The 24890-nt window shown below is 46.4% G+C and overlaps 1 protein-coding gene across 6 annotated transcripts in view; it reads left to right on the forward strand.

Moving 5' to 3' along the window:
* The window catches only part of TENM2 (teneurin transmembrane protein 2), a 4009156-nt gene that overhangs the window by 2756779 nt on the left and 1227487 nt on the right, over positions 1-24890 (forward strand). For all 6 annotated transcript variants that reach the window (XM_075344552.1, XM_075344547.1, XM_075344548.1 and 3 more), the window contains one exon: positions 8219-8365. In XM_075344552.1, coding sequence (XP_075200667.1) covers positions 8219-8365 — 147 coding nt within the window. The remainder of the gene's footprint in view (positions 1-8218; positions 8366-24890) is intronic.

Consider the following 24890-nt stretch of genomic DNA (forward strand, 5'->3'; position numbering starts at 1 on the left):
TCTGGTGATTTTCTTGTGCTTGTGCACTTCATATCAGTCTTTTCTGTCATTATAATGGCAGAAAGACACATAATGTCCCACTCTCCTGCATTTTGTAATTTTGCACCCTTTGGTGCCTTTCATGTTGCACTAAGGGGTGCTTAGCTTTGTATTTAGCCAAAAAAATGAAAAAAAAAATGATGTAGGGTTCCCCCTATTTTCGTAGCCAGCTAGGGTAAAGCAGACGGCTGCAGCCTGCAGACCACAGCTGGCAACCTCACCTTGGCTGTTAATCCAAAACTGAGGGCACCCCACGCTGTTATTTTAAATTAAATAAATAATTAAAAAAAAAAACACGTAGGGGTCCCCCCAAAATTGGATCACCAGCCAAGGTAAAGCAGACAGCTGGGGTCTGATATTCTCAGACTAGGGAGGTCCATGGTTATTGGACTCTCCCCAGCCTAAAAATAGCAGGCCGCAGCCGCCCCAGAAGTGGCGCATCCATTAGATGTGCCAATCCTGGTGCTTCGCCCCAGCTCATCCCGCGCCCGCATCCCCGGGGTAATATATGGGGTTAATACCAGATGTGTAATGTCACCTGGCATCAAGCCCTGGGGTTGGTGAGGTCAGGCGTCTATCAGATACCCGACATCACCAACCCAGTCAGTAATAAAAAAAAATAGACGACAAACACATTTTTATTTGAAAAAACACTCCCCAAAACATTCCCTCTTTAACCAATTTATTAGAAAGAAAAACAAATCCAGGTCTGGTGTAATCCAAGGGGTTGCCATGACGATCCACACTGTCCCAGTCAATGAAGAGCAGGATGTTCCCCATTGGCTGGGAGAGCAGTGCAGTGACCTGAGCTAACATCAATGGGTCAGCCCAGGTCACTACAGGGCATGACAAGTGCTGCTGTCAGCGAGGTACATTACCTGCGCTGATCTCCTGCACTGCCGACAGCACCTGTCACTGAGTTCAATGACCGCCGCCTTCACAGCCAAGTATCGCGAGAGGCCCGTGATGTCACCGCTAGTCAGTCTCGGGTCGGAAGTGAGAGAAGGTGATGTGACAAGCGGTGGCCATGGAGGACAGTGACAGCGCTGAGGTCGGGACTTCATCACCGCAGGTAAGCCGAGCGGGACCATGTGTGCAGAGTGCAAGGAGGACGTCAGTGTCGTGGACTGCATGGCTGGGGACGTGTGTGTGTGTATGTATGTGTACATGCCGTGTGCAGGAGGGGGTGGAGCGAGCTGAGCGGGGAAGTGTGGGCTTCCTGCACCTTACTAGGATAAACATCGGGTTACTAACCAAAGCGCTTTGCTTGGATACCCGATGTTTATCTTGGTTACCAACTTCTGGCAGGCTGCCAGCGATGGCTCCTGCACACTGTAGCTGTAAAAAGCCCTGCTTTTTGCTGCTAGAACCGTTCTCGAACGTATCTAGAACTATCGAGCTTTAGCAAAAAGCTCGAGTTCTAGTTCTATCTAGAACAGCCCCCAAAATCACTCGAGCCGCGAACTGGAGAACCTCGAACCGCGAACCGTGCTCAACTCTAGTAACCATACTTGACAACTGCCGGTTCTAAGCTGAGTTGATATGGTGCACAGGTTAACTACAAGAAACTAAAGCAGAACCAAAAATAAGGGTCAGCATCTGCTAGTATCAATGAATAATGCAGGTGCATATCTACTCTGTGTCCATTAACCCTCCCTCACATACAATATCGGTTCTAACGAGTTCACATACAATGTGACTGTCAGGCGCAGGCTAAAAAAATACCTATAATATCTAATGTTTGCAATTTCAGTGCTCTAAAAGTGATCAGTGACCTTCATAGGGATGTAATAAAAGAGACTACGCATAATCAGGTGCAAAAAAAACCCATTTACTTAACATAAAACTAATAACTCTGAAATACAAACATTTCAAAACTCCTGCCAAATAGTCCCCAGTTAGACTCTGTCAAAAAACTACTGTTATTGTCAAATAACAGTAATTTTGACCAGGGTTGCCCAAACCTTTGCATGCCACTGTATAATATAATAATAATATTTATTCATTCATATAGCGCTATTAATTCCACAGCACTTTACATAAATTGGCAACACTGTCCCCATTGGGGCTCACAATCTAAATTTCCTATCAGTAAGTTTTTGGAGTGTAGGAGGAAACTGGAGTACCTGGAGGAAACACACGCAAACATGGGGAGAACATACAAACTCCTTGCAGATGTTGTCCTTAGTGGGACTAGAACCCAGGACCTCAGCACTACAAGGCTGCAGTGCTAACCACTGAGCCACCGTGCCGCCCACCTATCTACTATATCTATCCATTCTATTGTATCTATCTACTTTAACTGTCCACAGTATTGTATCTATCAAATGTATCTGTCCACTCTATTGTATCTATTTACTGTATCTATCCACTATTTATTGTATCTATCTACATCTGTCCACTCTTTTGTTTCTATCTACTGTATCTATCCATTATATTGTATTTATCTACTGTACCTGTCAACTCTATCTATCCACTATCTATTTTATGTAATGTATGTATTTTATCTACTGCATATATCCAATTTCTATTGTACAGTATCCATCTACTGTATCTATCCATTATCTATTTTATCAATCTGTTGTATCTACCCACTCTATTTTTTCAATCTACTATATCTATCCACTCTATCGTGCCTACTGTATCTGTCCACTCTACTGTATCTATTGACTATTATATTTATTATATCTATCTTTTATCTACTGTATCTGTATTCTGTATTTACCTACTCTTTTGTATTTATCTGCTGTATTTATTCTCTTTCTATTCTATCTATCCCTTATCAAATCAAATCAAATAAGCTTTATTGGCAGGACCAAATACAAATTAGTTTTGCCAAAGCAAGTGTACATTAGGGACTGGGACTGTCGGGATGGTGGGTGGGGACTGTAGGAAGGATGGATGGGGCACATCCAGTGTGGGGACTGTGGGGGCACTTCTAGGGTGGGGGCTATGGAAGTCCATGGCTCATGATGGGGCATATCCAGGGTGGGGACTGTAGTAAGGGTGGAAAGGGCACATCCATGGTGGGGACTGTGGGGCCTCATCTGGGATTGATGGCTATGGAAGTCCATGGCTTATCATAGTTCTCTTTCTCAAAGCCTATGACAGTCGCTCACATACCGCGCTGCTATCTCCACTGCGTTCTTTTCTTCTTCCAGCAGGATATATGTTTTCTCTTCCTCCTTCATAGAGCTGAAATCCGGGAAGAGATGGGAGAGTCTCCTGAAGTGAGTGTCTTTCACTGCTGAGTACTTGGTGCAGTATAGCAGGAAGTGGGTTTCATCCTCCAGGGCCTCTGGGTCACAGTGTTAGCACAGTCTGTCCTCCCTGGGCTTGTAGCTCTGCTTGTGTTGGCTGGATTAAATAGCTAAACTGTGGGAGCTGAGTCTATATCGGCTCAGGGTTCTGCGGTCTCTGGGGTCTGGGAGTTTTTCCAGATATGGGGCCAGTCTGAAGTCTCTCTGTAGACTCTGGTACGTGGTCAGTTTCTTTGAGGTGTTGATGTCGGTCCTCCAGTATTTGACATACCTCTCCTGGCCCTCGTCTACCATCTTCCTGATTCTGTTTTTTGTCAGGCTGCTGTGATTGGTCATTTTGTCCACTTGGGTTTGGGAGAGCTGTGCCAGGGGTCCTGGTTCATCTGGCCCATGTATATATATCAGAGCTTTGTGGTGATGGGAGCCTGGATTGCTACTCTGTAGATGAGCCTGAAATGATAGTGACCTCTTCAAGCTGCTAGGTGTAGAGGGAATCAGCCCAGCTCGGCTCGACAGGCACTGTTGGAGGTGCTTCGATGGACCTGGAGAAGGTGCTTACAGAATTCCAGGTGGAATATTTCTGTTGGGCTGGAATCCCACCTTGACCAATCTGGGTAAGTGTGAGGGCCCCAGACTTCCGTGCCATACAGGAGGATTGGGGCGATGATGGAATCGAAGATTTTTAGCCAGACCCTCACTGGAGGCTTCAGATGATAGAGTTTCCTTCGGATGGCATAGAAGGTCTTGGAGGCCTTGTTTTTCAGGGTCTCTATGACTTGTTTGAAGCTCTTTGACTGGATTTGACTGGCTGAATTTCCAGGCCCAAGTAGGTGTATTTGTCTGTTCCTGTAAGGCTATGTGCGCACGTTGCGTACAGTCACTGCAGAAATTTCTGCAGCGATCTGAAGAGCACACGTGCACTTCAAATCGCTGCAGAAAATGTCCGTAGTGGGAAAAAAAAAAGCCGATTCCATGCGCTCTGCCTGCAGCTCCTCCCATAGACAGAGCGCGACCTGCAGGCAAAGCGCATGAAAGAAGTGACATGTCACTTCTTAGAACGCGCGCTCCGGGCAGCAGCCGAAGCGCTGCGCTCTAATACGCCACGTGCGCACGGCCCCTGCATAATCTCCATAGATTATGCTGGGGATGCAGGACGCATGCAGTTACGCTGCGCTACAAAGCGCAGCGTAACTGCATGTAATTATGCAACGTGCGCACATAGCCTTAGAGTGCAGTTGTTTAGAAAGCCATGGACCCCATAGGGGGGAGGGGCGACATGACCAGAGGGAAGGGAGGGAGTGAGGGGTTAATAAAGTTATAATGAGGGGCATTATGGGAAGGTATAGGGGATTGGTGGAGAAAGGATCCCTGTAGGGGAGGGGGGGAGTATAAAAGCGATGAGGGAGGGTCTTACCTCCCCTTTTGGACTCCGGACGGCGACAGATTCCCGCCCACCCTCCCTTTTTGTGTTTGTGAGTTTGTTTAACTATGTTCAAAAACAAAAAAAAAAAAAAAAAAAAGACAACAAGGATTTATTATAAAAGGGATGTATGTTTTGTCGCAGCAGCGGGGGTAGGTCTGGTCCAGAAGCGGTTGGAAGGGATTTGTAGCTGGACCGAGAGGCACTGTCTTGGTATGGTGTCTCTGGGTTCCGGGAAATTGCAGGCACGGGGTTCTGCAAAGTTTGGGGGGTATTAATCCGTGGGGTGATTAATACCTCATCTCTGGGTCGGAGTGTTGCGGCCAGGGATATTGGTGTAGGAAAGGGTTTCTGGACCGGGCCTACATAGGGTTTCAGGTACCGTTTATTATTATGTGTTACCTATTATTGTGTGTTTGGGGTCGCCCGTTGGACGGCGCCCCCTTTGTGGTAGTATGTTAATAATAGGTAATAAAGGCTGCTGTGGCCAATTTGTTTAACCAAGTCGCATGCAGTCGGTGTATTATTTTTAGGTTAAGTTTTAAGGGGTATAGTAACCATCACGACCGGAAAATCCTTCCTCAGTGGTCAAGGACAAATGGAGGATGCTGGTCAAATCTCCTTTTTCTCTTCTGGAACATCATGATGTTGGTTTTCTTTAGGTTGATCGGTAGTGCCCATGTGAAGCTGAATTTCTCCAAGATTTGAAGGTTGTCTTGGAGGCCTTTCTCGGTTGGTGACAGCAGCAGTAAGGCGGGCTTTGCACGTTGCGACATCGCAAGCCGATGCTGCGATGTCGCGCGCGATAGTCACCGCCCCCGTCGCAGGTACGATATCGTGTGATAGCTGGCGTAGCGAAAATTATCGCTACGCCAGCTTCACATGCACTCACCTGCCCTGCGACCGACGCTCTGGCCCACGACTCGCCTCCTTCCTAAGGGGGCGGGTCGTGCGGCGTCATAGCGACATCACACGGCAGGCGGCCAATAGCGGCGGAGGGGCGGAGATGAGCAGGATGTAAACATCCCGCCCACCTCCTTCCTTCCGCATATCCTACGGAAGCCGCGGTGACGCCGGTAGGAGATGTTCCTCGCTCCTGTGACTTCACACACAGCGATGTGTGCTGCCACAGGAGCGAGGAACAACATCGGACCGTCGCGGCAGCGTAATTATGGATTACGCCGACGCTGACCAATGATACGATTACGACGCTTTTGCGCTCGTTAATCGTATCATCTAGGCTTTACACACTATGATGTCGCATGCGATGCCGGATGTGCGTCTTTCAATTTGACCCCACCGACATCGCACCTGCGATGTCGTAGTGTGCAAAGCCCGCCTAAGTCATCTGCATAGAGCAAGAATTTCACCTGGGCATCATGGAGTGTGAGACCTGGAACAGGTGAAGATTCCAGAGCAGTAGCCAGCTCATTGATGTAGATATCGAAGAGCGTTGGACTTAGGCTGCAGCCCTGTCTGACTCCTCGGCTCTGCTGGAAATAGGCCGTTCTTCTACCGTTCACACTCACTCTGCAGAGGTTCTCAGTGTAGGAGCTTTTGATGACATCGTAGGTCTTTCCTTCTATTCCGCTCTCCAGCAATTTCAAGAACAAGCCCGAGTGCGCACACTGAGTCAAAGGCCTTTTTAAAGTCTACAAAGCAGGCGTATATCTTCCCATGCTTTGTATTGTGGATGTGGCTCTGAATGAGACTGTGCAGGGTGTAGATGTGGTCCGTGGTGCTGTGGTTTGGCACCTATCTATTGTATTTATCTATTGTATCTGTCCACTATTGTATCTGTCCACTCTATTTTATCGATCTACTGTATCTCTACCCTATTGTATCTATCCTCTCTTTTATATTTATTTAATATGTTTTCCACTTTATTTTATCTATCTGCTGTATCTATCTAATTTGTCTATCCACTATTGTATTTAGCTGTTTCTATCCACTCTATATCTTTCTATTCTCCACTCACATTCAATATTCTCTCTATTGCATCTATCCACTTTATTGTATCAATCTACTCTATATATCTATCTGTTGTATATAGCTACTATATTTTTTTCTCTATCTATCCACTCTATTAAATTTGGGAGGAAAGTGAGGGGTGCGTCTTATAATCTGAATGTAAATTACCATGGTGATGGAGAGGGGTTGCAAGAGGCTTGGGGTATGCTGCAGTGGCTGTGCAGTGGCTATGGTGGCTGTCCGGGGTCTGCGGAGTCAATGTCGGATCTGCGGAGGCTGTGTGGGATCTACAGAGGCTATGCGGTATCTCCAGCAGCTGTGCTGGGTCTCCGGTGGCTGTGCGTGGTCTGCGGCAGCTGGTGCTGGGGCGGCTGTGTAGAGTCTCCAGTGGCTGGACTGATGCTGGGGGAGGGCGGTGAGGACTTCAAATAATGCCGCCCAGCATCTGCATGTGCGCAAATGGAGCTCTCAGCTCAAGTCTCATCTGCGCTCGCGCTGCCTTTTGCCCATTGATCTCCCAGCAGCGGACTTCAGGAACATGGCGCCTGGAGGTGGTGCTTGTGCAGATGAGATTTCGGCTTGCCATTGAGCTGAGAGCTCAATCTGCGCTGACTGCGGGTGCCATTTTTTTTAAGCTGCCCCAGCACAGCTGCCTCAGCACCAGCACAGCTGCCCGAGCTCCAGCCTCCGCCGGAGACCCAGCCTCTGCTGCAGCCCAAGCACAGCCTACAGTTTCTGAAACACCCACCGCCCCTGTCTCTTGTGACTCTGCTCCACCACCGCTGCTAACCCCTCCGGTAAGACACCACCGGATTATAAAACGGATCCCATTTTTTTCACCTTTTTTTGCTCTGAATTTGGCATGCGTCTTATAAACCGAAAAATACAGTATATGTTCTCTACTGTATTTATCCTCTATCTATGGTATTTAATTACTGTATTTATTGTATTTATCCGCTGTCTTTAGCCACTCTATAGTATTTTTCTACTGTATTTATTCATTATCTATTCTATCAATCCACTTTCTGTAATTTATCTTATCTGTCGACTATGTGAATATCTATTTATCATATTCAGCTAGAACTTTTCGTAGACATCATGAAAACTACAGTACCCTTAGTAACAGCTATTTTACTTATTTCTAGCAATTGAAGAGTATAGCTTTTTCTTTACTTGAATAAATATAGTTTTCAGCTTTTGTGTTTAGTTCAATTACATGTTGCTATTAAACCAGAATTGAACATTGTTTATTTCCTACTGAGTTTTATTTTACTGAATGACTTAGGGCTTGTGCTTGCACTGGAGTTTTTAATACAGGCAATTGTGAAATATATTGGATTTATAAAGTATACAGTACATACTTGATATGGCTGCCTAATGTTGATTTAAGATGCATCCAACCAAGCATAGCTGTGCCTGATGGAAGATCAATTTTCAGGCATGGATTCATTTTATCATCTATGCAGACCACAGTCATCTAGTCTCGATCGCTATCTTTTATACTTATCTTCTTCCTTTCTTCAACCAGATGGTTGCCCTGATCTGTGCAATGGCAATGGGAGATGCACACTTGGTCAGAACAGCTGGCAGTGTATCTGCCAAACCGGCTGGAGAGGGTCTGGATGCAATGTTGCCATGGAAACTTCTTGTGCTGATAACAAGGATAATGAGGGAGGTGAGCAAAAGTCTTCCATTTAAAATCCCTAAAGAACAGAAGGTTATATGTTCACTTTAGATGAGCGTGATTTACTGTCAAAAATCTGCTACATTTCCAAAAATACAGATATTCAAAAAAGTTTGGTAAATATATCACAGTCATCAAAATTGTACCACCAGTCAAATCTCTACTAGTATAGTATATTAATTTCTAACAGTATTGCATGTTTAATACATTCATACTTCTTTTTCAGAAATAGCCTCCTGTTATGTTCCCAGGCGTATATGGTCATTCTAGTCAGTGCGAATACAAATGTAGGTGGCTTTTCCCCTCATGTTCCTCTTCAGTGACGGTATTCTCCTTGCGAATGTATATAGGGTGAGGAGAATCTGGCCGTATTGGCTACTCTCCTGTACAGTTTTGGTCCCTGACAGCTTTAAAAGTATATTTTCTCTATTGCAAAAGGCATGGGTACGTGTATCCTCCTTGCTGCCAAAGAAGCAAAGAGAAGCTTTCAGATCACCACATATTAACTATTCTTGATCCTAGCAGTTGTTTCTTCAGAATAAAGTCTAAATTCTCACATCTTTCCCTCAAGTGCCCAATATGCCCTAAAGACATTGAAGAATACTTGCTGCCATTGTGCAGTAGCACAGCTCCCAGACTTTTTTTGGGGTGAATCTATAAAGCAATAAAGAGTCTCCACTTGCTCACATTCTACTCAATGTAAAAGGTTTCCATCAGCCCAGAAACATCACTGTAATACACTAATACACCATCTTGAGAAAAATATGGAAGGAATTCCTTTTCTCTGCTCCTAAACCATGACAAACAGGTACATGGAGCTAACAGGTTCTTTTCCGTTAGTGTACAGCGTAACAGTTTTGCAAAATATTTATGAAGGTCCAAGTCCCTGACTAAATCCTTTTAATTCGAGCTGTGAAATCTCTCATTGGGCCTATGGAATCAACATTTGTGAAAACAAAGGGATAGAATCTTTTTTATATATTTTTACTGAGTACAGCAATTGAAAGTATATAAAAATCATCTCTAACTTTTCAGAAAAATGTATTCGTGCAGGTCTGTGTAATTAGAAGTATAACGGCTTTACAGTTAACTTACTCAGAATTTTCCATGCAGCATTAGATACAGGGCTTGACTTTTTTATGTTAGAGGCAGAAAAGATCAGACAGACCATCTGCTTTGGATGCCAATGTGCTATTGATAAACAAATATTTTTTTTTACAAAATTCGGCTTGAACTAATCCATCTTATGCGCTGCCATTTGAAGCTAAAATTGCTCCCCCATGCACTATGAATCAACAGATTGTGCTCAGGAATAAAACAAAATCTGCTAAATTCTCTCTTGTTTATGAGCTTAGATGAGAACTTTAGATGATGGGAGATTAGGAAGACTCACAATAGATTGTTATCAATGTGTTAAATTATCTGAATGCTCTTGGGAAAATTATTTATCAAACCAAGAGGCAGAGTGAATGCCAAGACATTTTCTGGCTTTTATTTGTATTCACTTTCTTTGAAATTGCACATGTAAATGTTATTCCATTTAAGAAGTCCTGTTTCTAGTCAATCATATAGCTAACCCCTTAAAATGAATCTGTTAGCATTTTTTTTACTACGTCATCTGAGAGCAACATAAAGTAGATAAAGAGATTTTGAAACTAACCATGTTTAACTTAAGGTACCGTCACACATAACGAGATCGCTAGCGAGATCGCAGCTGAGTCACGGTTTCTGTGACGCAGTAGCGATCCCGTTAGCGATCTTGTTATGTGTGACACCTACCAGCGATCAGGCCCTTGCTGTGAGATCTCTAGTCGTTGCAGAATGGTCCAGGCCATTTTCTTCAAAGGCGATGTCCTGCTGGGCAGGACACATCTCTGTGTTTGATACTGTGTGACAGGGACACAATGACTGCTGAGATCGTTATACAGGTCGCTACTGCGACCTGTATCGTTCCTGCATCGTTGGTAAGGTCTGACTGTGTGACATCTCACCAGTGACCTCCCAGCGACTTACCAGCGATCCCTATCAGGTCGCATCGTTTTCGGGATCGCTGGTAAGTCGTTGTGTGTGACTGGGCCTTTAGATTGCTGGAAGCAGCTTTTCTGAAGTTATCAAATAATTGAGTTTAGCTAAGCTGGGAGAAGTTAATCACAGCAGGGGGCATGCAGGACAACAGTGCACACAACTTTGTAGTCCTCTAATGCTAATCACAGGGTAATAAACCCTTTTGTTTAGGTAAACAATAGCTGGCACACAGTTGTTTTTTTATTTTTTAACCTTTGGGGCATGCTGTCTTCAACTTCCATTGCAAAATCCTTCTGACAGATTCCCTTTAAGGACAATGGCTAATTTGGCCCTAATGACCAAACCAATTATTTCATTATCGTATGCTAGGAATCATGGGGTTTTTTTTGTTCCTGTATTGGTTTCTTTGTGTGGGAGGAGTTAACAGAAGCACCATTTGTGGGTACATAGCATTTTTTTTACCTAAGGGGACGGTCTCACTAAACGATAGTTTCTTTGTGTGGGAGGAGTTAACAGAAGCACCATTTGTGGGTACATAGCATTTTTTTTACCTAAGGGGACGGTCTCACTAAACGACGTACCAGTGATTCCGACCACGACATGACCTGGTCAGGATCGCTGGTGCGTCGCTACATGGTCGCTGGTGAGCTGTCAATCAGGCAGATCTCACCAGCGACCAGTGACCAGCCACCAGCAACTCGTGGAAAGGATGCTGCACTTGGTAACCAAGATAAATATCGGGTAACTAAGCAAAATGCTTTGCTTGGTTACCCGATATTTACCCTGGTTACCAGCGCACACCTCTTAACGCTGGCTCCCTGCACTCGTAGTCAGGGTACACATCGGGTTACTAAGCAAATAAATTAGTTATCCGATGTGTACTCTGGCTACGTGTGCAGGGAGCCAGCACTGGCAGCCTGAGAGCGGCGGACGCTAGTAACGAAGGTAAATATCGGGTAACCAAGCAAAGCGCTTTCCTTGGGTACCCGATATGTGTACCTTGGTTACCAGCGTCTGCAGCTTCCAGACCCCGGCTCTCACCTCCGTGCACATTCAGATCGTTGCTCTCTCGCTGTCAAACACAGTGATGTGTGCTTAACAGCGGGAGAGCAACGGGCAAAAAATGAACCAGCACTGTGTGTAACGATCAGCGATTTCACAGCAGGGGCCAGTTCGCTGCTTAGGGGTACTTTGCACATTGCAACATCGCTAGCATCGGCTAGTGATGCCGAGCGCGATAGTACCCTCCCCTGTCGCACATACAATATGTGGTGCTTGCTGTGGTAGTGTCGCGGGCTGAGGGGTTGGGAACGCCGCTCGCCTGGGAATCGCTGGCGCTCGGGTCTCGGTAGCTCGAGTATGGGGCCGGACCCGGGGGCTCGAGAAGTGCCTCCTCGCCCACGAGTGAAGAGGGGGGAAGGTTTGTGGTGGGATGTCGGTTGTGACGCCACCCACGGGTTGTGGTGATAGTGGGCACCACTGCTGCTGGTGACGGGGGATCCCGGGAGCGATGGCGGAGAGCAGCTAAGGTGTTGACCCCTCCGTGGGTAGGGGCTGTTGGTCCCGGGGCCCCGGTTGGGGTGTAGGGAGGAGGGATAGGTGCAGGTGCCGATGCGGGGAGGCAGCGTGGACGCGGGTGCGACGTTGCGGTGCAGCGCGGTGCCAGATGGCACTGGTGTACTCACTCAGGTAGACAAGAACAGAGTCTCTGGTAAACCAAACGGCTGGATGGACGGGGCCCGCAGTCGGCTGCGGTGACTTCACTCTCCCCGGACGGGTTGATGGTGGCTGTCTTTCCCTGCACCTATGTGTAAGTGTTTGACTCCTATGGCTTCCCACGGGTAGTCAGCTCCTCGGCTTGTACATGTCGGGAGAGCCCATTTTGCCCGCAGGCGCTGGCCATTGGATCTCTGGCCGTTGGCGGTGGCTCTTATCCGGACGGGTTGGGCTGTTGCCTTCTGACGGGACTTGGTTGGGAATGAACCCCTGAGGTCCAAACTGCAATCAGAGAATTTGACCTTTATGGCGGCTTCTGAGCCTAGTCAGGGTCTGAGTACCCTGCCTTGGTGCTTGGCTTCAATCTGCTCCCCGGTTCGGTACCGGCGGGCCACCGCCCGACCCCGGTCCTACGGTTCCGCTGACCTCCACCAACTCCTGCAGACGGCCACCACCGTCTGCCGACCTTGCTGATTGCACCTGGGCTCCAACCCAGACACACACAGACTTTCTCCTCTCACTACCACCTCTCCACTTCAACTCCAAAACTAAACTGACTACTTTTCCCGCCTCCAGGCCTGTGAACTCCTCGGTGGGCGGGGCTAACCGCCTGGCTCCGCCCCACCTGGTGTGAACATCAGACCCTGGAGGGAGTCAACAAGGGTTTTGTTTGTCTGGTGTTCCTGACCAGGGGAGGGGGTGTGTGTATGTGGTGTTATTCTGTGACCCCTGGGGTCCAGAGCGTCACAGTAGCGAATATTATCGCTATGGCAGCGTCACACGCACATACCTGTGCAGCGACGTCGCTGTGACTGCCGAATAATCCCTCCTTCAAGGGGGAGGTGCGTTCGGCATCACAGCGACGTCACTGCAACGTCACTAATCGGCCGGCCAATAGAAGCGGAGGGACGGAGATGAGCGGGACATAACATCCCGCCCACCTTCTCCCTTCCGCATTGCCGTCGGGACGCAGGTAAGGAGATGTTTGTCGTTCCTGCGGGTTTACACACAGCGATGTGTGGTGCTGCAGAAGCGACAAACAACATCGTACCTGCGGTCGACCCGACATTATGAAAATGACCAACGCTACACAGATCACCGATTGTCGACGCTTTTGCGATCGTTTATCGGCGCATCTAGGGTTTACACGTTGCGATGTCGTTACCGGCGCCGGATGTGCGTCACTAACGACGTGACCACGACGATATTTCGGATGCGATGTCGCAACGTGTAAAGTACCCCTTAGTGTCACACACAGCGAGATCGCTGATGAGGTCACTGGTGCGTCACAAAAACCGTGACTCAGCAGCGATCTCGTTAGCGATTTCGCTATGTGAGAAGTACCCCTAAAGGTACCGTCACACTAAGCAACTTACCAGCAATCCCAACAACGATAGGGATCGCTGGTAAGTTGCTAGGAGGTTGCTGGTGAGATGTCACACTGCGACGCTCCAGCGATCCCACCAGCAACCTGACCTGGCAGGGATCGCTGGAGCGTGGCTACACGAGTTGCTGGTGAGCTCACCAGCAACCAGTGACAAGCCCCCAGCGCCGCGTGGAAGATGCTGCGCTTGGTAACTAAGGTAAATATCGGTAACCAACCCGATATTTACCTTGGTTACCACCGCACGGAGCTACACGTGCAGAGAGCAGGGAGCAGCGCACACTGAGCGCTGGCTCCTTGCTCTCCTAGCTACAGCACACATCGGGTTAATTACCCGATGTGTACTGCAGCTAAATGTGCACAGAGCAGGGAGCAGCGCACACCGCTTAGCGCTGGCTCCTTGCTCTCCTAGTTACAGCACACATCGGGTTAATTAACCCGATGTGTGCTGCAGCTACATGTGCACAGAGCAGGGAGCAGCGCACAATGCTTAGTGCTGGCTCCTTGCTCTCCTAGTTACAGCACACATCGGGTTAATTAACCCGATGTGTCCTGCAGCTACATGTGCACAGAGCAGGAGCCGGCACTGACAGTGAGAGCGGAGGAGGCTGGTATCGAAGGTAAATATCGGGTAACCAAGGACAGGGCTTCTTGGTTACCCGATGTTTACATTGGTTACCAGCCTCTGCAGAAGCCGGCTCCTGCTGCCTGCACATTTAGTTGTTGCTGTCTCGCTGTCACACACAGCGATCTGTGCTTCACAGCAGGACAGCAACAACTAAAAAATGGCCCATGACATTCAGCAACAACCAACGACCTCACAGCAGGGGCCAGGTTGTTGCTGGATGTCACACACAGCAACATCGCTAGCAACGTCACAAAAGTTGTTCGTTAGCAGCGATGTTGCTAGCGATGTTGCTTAGTGTGACGGGGCCTTAAGTTTTATTAACTGTGCAGTTCTTTGTTTGTATTTTCAATTAAATGCTTTTCATCTGCTACACGAATAAAATGTTAACTTTATTCTGTGAGTCCACACGATTTATACAGTTTTATTTATGTTTTATTACTAATTGCATTATTTGGGAAAAAAATCATATTCTGAGAGCAATAATAAGTTCCACATTTTTCCATCAGTGAGCTGAGGGCTCATATATTGAAGGATAAAATGTAGTTTTCATTGATACCAGTTTTGTGATATGATTTTTTTTTTTTAGCATTTTATGGCCTTGTGCGCACATTGCAGTTTTTGCGCCATTTTTGGTGCAGTTTTGGGTGCAGTTTTTTTGCACTAAACTGCATGTATTATCCTTCCTCAGCAAAGTCTATGAGAATTCAGAAAGGCTGTGCGCATGTTGTTTGTTTTTTGCCTGCAGTTTCGAGTGCAGAAAAAAGAAGCAGCATGTCTCTTCTTTTCTGTGTTTTGTCCATGCGTTTCAGAGGACTGGCAGATCAATCCCCCACTAACTAGTGGTCGGTGGGGGATTTATCCCTGGTATCTGGCGAGATGCTGGTCTCTATATAAAATCCATATGGACCAGAATCCGGTACAAAGTGATAGGAGCAAGTGCTCCATACTCAGCGATCACCGGGGCAGTTGTCACACCTCTCCCGTGGCCTTTCTTTCTTCCTCCTGGCCACTCATTAGGCTAATACATATTCACTGCTTCCCCCGCTCACTGGTGGCTGTGATTGGTTGCAATCAGACGCGCCCCCACGCTGAATGACAGCTGTCTGACTGCAACCAATCACATATTATACAGAAAAAAAATTAATAATTTAAAAAAAACGGCTTGAGATCCCCTCTTTTTTGATATCCAGCCAAGATAAAGCCATACAGCTGGGGGCTGGTATTTGCAGACTGTGGAGGCCTATGGTTATTAGGCTGCCCCAGCCTAAAATTATTAGCCTGCTGCCACCCGATATTGCCGCATTCATTAGATGGGAAAGACCCGGCACTTTACCAGACTCTTCCTGATTGCTCTGTTGTGGTGGCAATCAGGGTAATTATGAGTTAATAGCAGCCCATAGCTGACATTAAGTCTTAGATTACTGATGGCAAGTGTCTATCAGACACCCCATCACTGATCTGTAAGTGAAAGTAAATAAACCCAAAAAACCCAAAATTCCTTTATATGAAATAAAAGACACAAAAGCACCTTCTTTCATCACTTTATTAACCCACAAAACACCCCTCCAGGTCTGACATAATTCACACGAGATCCCACAACGCTTCCATCGGACAATCACAGCAAAAGACTATAGAGCATAACTGCCCGCTGTAAGGTGACTCACTGAGGTGAGTCCTCCACCTGTGGCTCACTTCAGTCATGGCCTGATTTGTGGTCACAGGTGAAGGACTCCAGCTGTGGCAGCAAATCATCTGAGTGACTGAAGTGATCCACACGATCTTCACTGCCGCGACAACCATGGTAGTGTGGCACAGCTATGACATCAAGGGTTTATCCGAGTTCAGAATGAACCCAATTTGTCACTGCCGCAATACCCTTGGTGAGTGAGGCACACAGCTGTGACATCAGGGGTTCACACGAGTTCATTATGACACAGTGTGGCTGCAACGAACCTGAGTGATGTCACAGCTGATCGTGCAGCTCACTTAAGTCACTCTAGCGATTTGCTGTCACAGGTGATGAACTCCAGCTGTGGTTGCGGCTAACTTGAGTGATGTCACCACTGATAGCGTGACTCACTTCGGTTGCTGCATGGAGCTCACAGCGGACAGTCTTGTTCCATGGTGCTCACTGTGAGCATCATATGTAGCAGAGCTGAAAGCATTGTGGGACCTTGTGTTGATTACTTTGGACCTGCAGGGGTGTTTTGGGGGTTTTAAAGTGGTGAAAAAGAGTGCTTTTTGTCTTTTATTTCAAATAAAGGATTTTTGGGGTGTTTGTGTTTATTTACTTTGACTTACAGATTAGTGATGAAGGGGTGTCTCATAGACGCCTGCCATGACAAATCTAGATCTCAGCGGCAGCTATGAGCTACTATTATTTCCTTATTACCTTGAATGCCACCACACCAGGGCAACAGTGAGAGCTGGGCCCAGCACCGGAATTGGTGCATCTGATGGATGTGCCGCTTCTGGGGCGTCTGCGGGCTGCTATCGTTAGGCTAGAAAGGGCCAAATAACCATGGCTCTTCCCACCCTACTAATTTCAGCCCCCAGTTGTCTGCTGCACCTTGGCTGCTTTTAGAAAAATGGGGGGGGGCCCTACATAATTTTGTTTTTAGAGTAAATCAAATAAATTAAAAAAAAGTGTGGGATCCCCTCAATTTTTCATAGCCAGCCAAGGTATAGCAGGAAACTGAAGGTTGCAGCCTGCAGCTACTGCTGTTTCTGTGTTGGATATGAAATATGGGTGGACCCCACATCATTTTTTACGAAAATAAAATTTAAAAAAACAGCTGGTCAAGCTAGCTATCCCTCTATTGAGCTATTCTATTATTTCTTTCTATCTGTTCTGTTCTTTCTTATTATTTATTCTATATGTTCTTTCTATCTATTCTATATGTTTTATCCATTCTTTATATTTTTTCTATCTATTCTCGCTATCTATCAATTAAAAACACTAATGAAGAACCAAAGTAAATAGCTGAAAATAAAATGTAAATTTTATTTGAAATAATTAAAATGCAAGGTGCAAAACAGTAATTAAAAAACAGCAGCACAACACAGCATGGGAGAGATAAGGAATTCAGCTACACAAAAGCTGTTTACACAACAAAGCTCATACAGTATGACACCAGGAGATTGAATAAATAAATCACATGTGTAAAGGTCCAGTCACACTAAAGGCCCCGTCACACTAAGCAACATCGCTAGCAACATCGCTGCTAACGAACAACTTTTGTGACGTTGCTAGCGATGTTGCTGTGTGTGACATCCAGCAACAACCTGGCCCCTGCTGTGAGGTCGTTGGTTGTTGCTGAATGTCCTGGGCCATTTTTTAGTTGTTGCTGTCCTGCTGTGAAGCACAGATCGCTGTGTGTGACAGCAAGACAGCAACAACTAAATGTGCAGGCAGCAGGAGCCGGCTTCTGCAGAGGCTGGTAACCAATGTAAACATCGGGTAACCAAGAAGCCCTGTCCTTGGTTACCCGATATTTACCTTTGATACCAGCCTCAGCCGCTCTCACTGTCAGTGCCGGCTCCTGCTCTGTGCACATGTAGCTGCAGGACACATCGGGTTAATTAACCCGATGTGTGCTGTAACTAGGAGAGCAGGGAGCCAGCGCTCAGTGTGCGCTGCTCCCTGCTCTCTGCACGTGTGGCTGGACACTGGCTGCTGGTGAGCTCACCAGCAACTCGTGTAGCCACGCTCCAGCGATCCCGGCCAGGTCAGGTTGCTGGTGGGATCGCTGGAGCGTCGCAGTGTGACAGCTCACCAGCAACCTCCTAGCAACTTACCAGCGATCCCTATCGTTGTTGGGATCGCTGGTAAGTTGCTTAGTGTGACTGGACCTTAAAGGTCCAGTCACACTAAGCAACTTATTAGCGATCCCAACAACGATAGGGATCGCTGGTAAGTTGCTAGGAGGTTGCTGGTGAGATGTCACACTAGCGACGCTCCAGCGATCCCACCAGCAACCTTACCTGGCAGGGATCGCTGGAGCGTCGCTACACGAGTTGCTGGTGAGCTCACCAGCAACCAGTGACCAGCCCCCAGCGCCGCGTGGAAGATGCTGCGCTTGCACACATCGGGTTAATTACCCGATGTGTGCTGCAGCTAAATGTGCACAGAGCAAGGAGCAGCACACACCGCTTAGCGCTGGCTCCTTGCTCTCCTAGTTACAGCACACATCGGGTTAATTAGCCGATGTGTGCTGCAGCTAAATGTGCACAGAGCAGGGAGCAGCGCACACCGCTTAGCGCTGGCTCCTTGCTCTCCTATCTACAGCACACATCGGGTTAATTAACCCGATGTGTCCTGCAGTTACATGTGCATAGAGCAGGAGCCGGCGCTGGCAGTGAGAGCGGCGAAGGCTGGTAACAAAGGTAAATATCGGGTAACCAAGGACAGGGCTTCTTGGTTACCCGATATTTACATTGGTTACCAGCCTCCGCAGAAGCCGGCTCCTGCTGCCTGCACATTTAGTTGTTGCTGTCTCTCTGTCACAGACAGCGATCTGTGCTTCACAGCGGGACAGCAACAACTAAAAAATGGCCCAGGACATTCAGCAACAACCAACGACCTCACAGCAGGGGCCAGGTTGTTGCTGGATGTCACACACAGCAACATCGCTAGCAACGTCACAAAAGTTGTTCGTTAGCAGCGATGTTGCTAGCGATGTTGCTTAGTGTGACGGGGCCTTGAGTCAGTATGACAGCAGGAGGAGATGCCACTAGGTATTGTATTCATTCATCTGTTTGTTTACTGACACTGTCCTTTGTACTATTGCATTCTCAGTGAACCACACACTATTTCAATCTGGTACCCATCATTGGACCAAAAACGCACAAAAAATGCACCGAAAATGCACTGAAACGCCGCAAAAACGCATGCGTTTTTATGCGTTTTTCAGCCACAGGGTGCATTTTTCCGCCATAGGGTGCATGTTTTGCCGAAAATGCAAAACTGCAGCTTGCACACATAACCTAAATTACATTTTTGCGTAGTGGAAAATAGAATAAATAAAAAAACATGAATTCTATATTTGAGTTTATCACTATTTGCCAATCAATATAATTGACAAACTAACATGTTAGCTTTATTGTTTCGGTCAATACAATGATGACAATACCAAATTTCTATGGTTTTTAAGTTTTACTACTTTTGCCTAAAAGGCAAATTACTATAACCATTTTTTTGTCGGACAAACTGTGCTATGTTTTATGGATACAAACAACCTTTAGATCATTTTCTACTTTTTGGTAGAAGAGATGAACAAAAATAGCAATTCTGATTGAGTTTTTTAATGCAATTCACCATAAAAAATAGACAGTATTAGGGCTCGTTCATGCCAGCATTTAAATCGGAAGCGTGCAAAGCGAGAAAATCTCGGATTGCCGAACCAATGTTAGTTCATAGGGTAGAGCTGAAATGTGATTTTTTTTTCCCATGCCAGTTCAGCATGAGCAAAAAAAAATCCCAGCAGGCTGTGATTGGCTGGGTATCACGGATCATGCGCACCAATACAAATCTATGGTGCTTGTGAAACATTAGACTGCACTCCGATGACATCCAATATACGCAGAGACAGGCAAAGGAGAAGATGGAGAGATTAATCTCTCCCTTTTCTCCATGCGTGTGCTCCAATTCTCGCATGGGAGAAAATCGGATCACAGTAGAATGACAATCGGTTCATGCTCACAGCAGCAGGTCATTAGCATATCACATCCGATGCTCTTGCATCAGATGCTATAAGCTTTTATGACTCCGGCCTTATAGTATGAATTTCCATGAATACAATGATACCCAGTTTATATATTTTTGCACAAGCAAAACACTTTTTAGGTCATAATATTCTGAGAGCCATATCTTTTTGACTTTATGTTTACAATGCCATGGGAAGGCCTATTTTTGCATAACAAGCTTTTATTGGTGCACATTTTTGGTTATCTACTGTACAACATTTTAATCATTTTTTTCTATGGCAGACTTCAACAAAAACAGCAATTCAAGCTTTTGTTTGCATTTTTGTGGCATAGTGAATAATACCGTTTTACTGTATAGCCTGTTACAAACCTGGCAATATTACAGTGTTTCCCTAAATATAAGACCTACCCCGAAAATAAGCCCAATTTTGACTTTACAAGATTTTTGGAGTGTGCTTCAAATATAAGCCCTACTCCAAAAATAAACCCTACTTACAGCCAAGGCCGGCATTAGCGGCAGTCAAACTGCTCAATTCTTCAGGGTCTCACTCTCTTAGGGGCCCCAGCAGCTGTATTCTGAGGTTAAGATTATTTACGGACCTTTGAAGACTTCAAAGTCATGTGACTAAAAGTTTCTTAAATGCAGGAGTCTAAGGGGTGCTTCACACACAGCGAGCTCGCTGCCGAGATCGCTGCTGAGTCACGCTTTTTGTGACGCAGCAGTGACCTCATTAGCGATCTCGCTGTGTGTGACACTGAGCAGCGATCTGGCCCCTGCTGCGAGATCGCTGCTCGTTACACACAGCCCTGGTTCGTTTTCTTCAAAGCCGCTCTCCTGCTGTGACACACAGATCGCTGTGTGTGACAGCAAGAGAGCGACAAATGAAGCGAGCAGGAGCCGGCATCTGACAGCTGAGGTAAGCTGTATCCAAGATAAACATCGGGTAACCAAGGTGGTTACCCGATATTTACCTTAGTTACGAGCCTCTGCAGCTCTCACGCTGCCTGTGCTGCCGGCTCCGGCTCTCTGCACATGTAGCTGCTGTACACATCGGGTTAATTAACCCGATGTGTACAGCAGCTAGGAGAGCAAGGAGCCAGCGCTAAGCAGTGTGTGCGGCTCCCTGCTCTCTGCACATGTAGCTGCATTACACATCGAGTTAATTAACCCGATGTGTACTGTAGCTATGGTAGGAGAGCAAGGAGCCAGCGCTCAGTGTGCGCGGCTCCCTGCTCCCTGCACACACAGCTGTGCGCTGGTAACTAATGTAAACATCGGGTAACCATACCCGATGTTTACCTTAGTTACCAGTCTCCGCAGCTTCCAGACGGCAGCTCCGTGCAAGCGCAGCGTCGCTTGCACGTCGCTGCTGGCTGGGGGCTGTTCACTGGTCGCTGGTGAGATCTGCCTGTTTGACAGCTCACCAGCGACCATGTAGCGATGCAGCAGCGATCCTGACCAGGTCAGATCGCTGGTCGGATCGCTGCTGCATCGCTAAGTGTGAAGGTACCCTAAAAGAACTCAGCAGGAGACAGGCTGGTATGCAGGAGTGGCATTAGGGGGATGGGAGAGCAAACTGGGAAATTTCACTGGGCCCCCATTTTACTAGGGGCCCCAGCATTTATATCCTGATGATATCCTGAGAGTGCTTTGTGATATCACATTGTCACCAAAAAGTCCCCTAATTGCAGGAATATTAAGATGAGACAGTCTTGTATGTATGTGCAGTGTGTATGGATGGATGGATAAATAGACAGACAGACAGATACAGGGTATAAATGTTGATTTTTTTTTTTTGTTCAAGGCCTTTGAACATAGCAGATCCAGAGGCCTGATTACCATAGCAGATGGATTGGTGCCCCACATTCACAGGGTTGTAGATTGGCTAACATAGGGTGCACTCCCGCTCTGTTGAACTCCTCCGATGCCTAATATATTACCTAGAACTTCACACATTTAAAAGTCTTAACTATGTTTATTACTTACAAAAATAATAAAAAATGAATGTGATTGTCTCACTTTATTGGAAATTGATATTATATGTATCAGCAATTGAGATTTTCACAGCCAAAAAAAAACATTTAAAAGCCTTATCTCAGTTTTTCCGTTTTTTAAAGTGTCTGATTTAATGGAACATGAACACTATTTTTACATTTGTGCATCGCCAGCAGTCTGATATGTGGCCAACATCATGCTGAAAATTAAATTCTAAGTACATTTTAATAATTGTAGCTTACCCTGATTACGTAGAAAGCTTCTATGCTGTAGAAAGACAAAGAAAAATCTTTTTCTGGGAACACCAGAACTGAATCAGTTTTGGATCACCAGGTCAATGGTTGTTTTGCAGTAGAAGATTTCTGCATTAGAGAAGAAGAGAAAATCTTTGATGGAAACATCATTGCTTTAGTCAGATGGAACTCTCTTTATATTGTCTTATTTTAGTGGCAGTTGGAATGTACTTTGTAGCAGTCAAGGGTTAGAGAGAAAATAATGGATGAGTAAGCCTGATGACTAGAGTTGAGCGCGGTTCGCGGTTCGCGGTTCTCCAGTTCGCGGTTCGAGTGATTTTGGGGGCTGTTCTAGATCGAACTAGAACTCGAGCTTTTTGCTAAAAGCTCGATAGTTCTAGATACGTTCGGCAACGGTTCTAGCAGCAAAAAGCAGGGCTTTTTACAGCTACAGTGTGCAGGAGCCATCGCTGGCAGCCTGCCAGAAGCTGGTAACCAAGATAAACATCGGGTATCCAAGCAAAGCGCTTTGGTTAGTAACCCGATGTTTATCCTAGTTACGTGCAGGAAGCCCACACTTCCCCGCTCAGCTCGCTCCGCCCCCTCCTGCCCGTGGCACGTACACACGTACACACACACACACACACACTCTGCACACACACTCTGCACACACACTCTGCACACATGGTCCCGCTCGGCTTACCTGCGGTGATGAAGTCCCGCCATCCCGACCTCAGCGCTGTCACTGTCCTCCATGGCCGCCGCTTGTCACATCACCTTCTCTCGCTTCCGACCCGAGACTGACTAGCGGTGACGTCACGGGCCTCTCGCGATACTTGGCTGTGAAGGCGGCGGTCATTGAACTCAGTGACAGGTGCTGTCAGTGTGCTTGAGATCAGCGCAGGTAATGTACCTCGCTGACAGCAGCACTTGTCATGCCCTGCAGTGACCTGGGCTGACCCATTGATGTTAGCTCAGGTCACTGAATTGCTCTCCCAGCCAATGGGGAACATTCTGCTCTTCATTGACTGGGACAGTGTGGATCGTCATGGCAACCCCTTGGATTACACCAGACCTGGATTTGTTTTTCTTTCTAATAAATTGGTTAAAGAGGGAATGTTTTGGGGAGTGTTTTTTCAAATAAAAATGTGTTTGTCGTCTATTTTTTTTTATTACTAACTGGGTTGGTGATGTCGGGTATCTGATAGACGCCTGACCTCACCAACCCCAGGGCTTGATGCCAGGTGACATTACACATCTGGTATTAACCCCATATATTACCCCGTTTGCCACCGCACCAGGGCGCGGGATGAGCTGGGGCGAAGCACCAGGATTGGCGCATCTAATGGATGCGCCACTTCTGGAGCGGCTGCGGCCTGCTATTTTTAGGCTGGGGAGAGTCCAATAACCATGGACCTCCCTAGTCTGAGAATATCAGACCCCAGCTGTCTGCTTTACCTTGGCTGGTGATCCAATTTTGGGGGGACCCCTACGTGTTTTTTTTTTTTAATTATTTATTTAATTTAAAATAACAGCCAAGGTGAGGTTGCCAGCTGTGGTCTGCAGGCTGCAGCCGTCTGCTTTACCCTAGCTGGCTACAAAACTAGGGGGAACCCTACGTCATTTTTTTTTTTAATTTTTTTGGCTAAATACAAAGCTAAGCACCCCTTAGTGCCACATGAAAGGCACCAAAGGGTGCAAAATTACAAAATGCAGGAGAGTGGGACATTATGTGTCTTTCTGCCATTATAATGACAGAAAAGACTGATATGAAGTGTACAAGCACAGGAAAATCACCAGAGTGCTCTACACTGTGAAAAGCCGTAGAAAATGGCACTGGAGTGAACATGTGACCGCCTCATGTAGGATGAAGCTATGGATCCTGGGTAAATTTATGCATTTACCCTCCTTCAGTTTTTTTGCAGTACACAAAAAAAACGGATGACAAACAGATGACATACGGACCGTCTACGGAACGGAAACGGATGCCACACGGATGCACCCGTGAAAAAAAACGGACTGTTTTTTGCAGACCGCAAAAATTGATCGGTCGTGTTAATGTAGCCTTATTCTGATCTGCCGTTTATAAACAGCAGGCAGAAATAAGTGAATAGCGCCCCCCGGCGTCAGAAAATCTCCGGGGTTTCAGGGCTAGCTGAGATCCTGGAGATCATGATTCAGGACGGTTTTTCCGGTCCCCGCTCACGTGATCACAGGTATACACCGTACACCGATGATCACGTTACAGTAAATGACAGCGCCGGTAAAAAATTATTTATCTCCCATCTGGCATGAACAAACACTTCTTCTCCACTTCTTCTCCTCTTCTCCACTTCTTCACTTCTTCTCCACTTCTCCACTTCTCCACTTTTTCTCCACTTTTTCTCCATGTTTTCTTCACTTTTTCTCCACTTTTTCTCCACTTTTTCTCCACTTTTTCTCCACTTTTTCTCCATTTTTTCTCCACTTTTTCTCCACTTTTTCTCCACTTCTTCTCCACTTCTTCTCCACTTTTTCTCCACCTTTTCTTCACTTTTTCTCCATTTTTTCTCCACTTTTTCTACATTTTTTTCTCCACTTTTTCTCCACTTTTTCTCCATTTTTTCTTCACTTTTTCTCCACATTTTCTCCACTTTTTCTCCATTTTTTCTCCACTTCTTCTCCATTTTTTCTCCACTTTTCCTCCACTTTTTCTCCACTTTTTCTCCACTTTTTCTCCATTTTTTTCTCCATTTTTTCTCAACTTTTTCTCCGTTCTTTTTCTATGGTCGGTCTACCCATTAGCTCTGCCATGCATATTGTAGCTCTACACCTACTGCACATGTTAC

Source organism: Anomaloglossus baeobatrachus, chromosome 4 (genome assembly GCF_048569485.1).
Source record: "Anomaloglossus baeobatrachus isolate aAnoBae1 chromosome 4, aAnoBae1.hap1, whole genome shotgun sequence".
NCBI lineage: Eukaryota > Metazoa > Chordata > Amphibia > Anura > Aromobatidae > Anomaloglossus > Anomaloglossus baeobatrachus.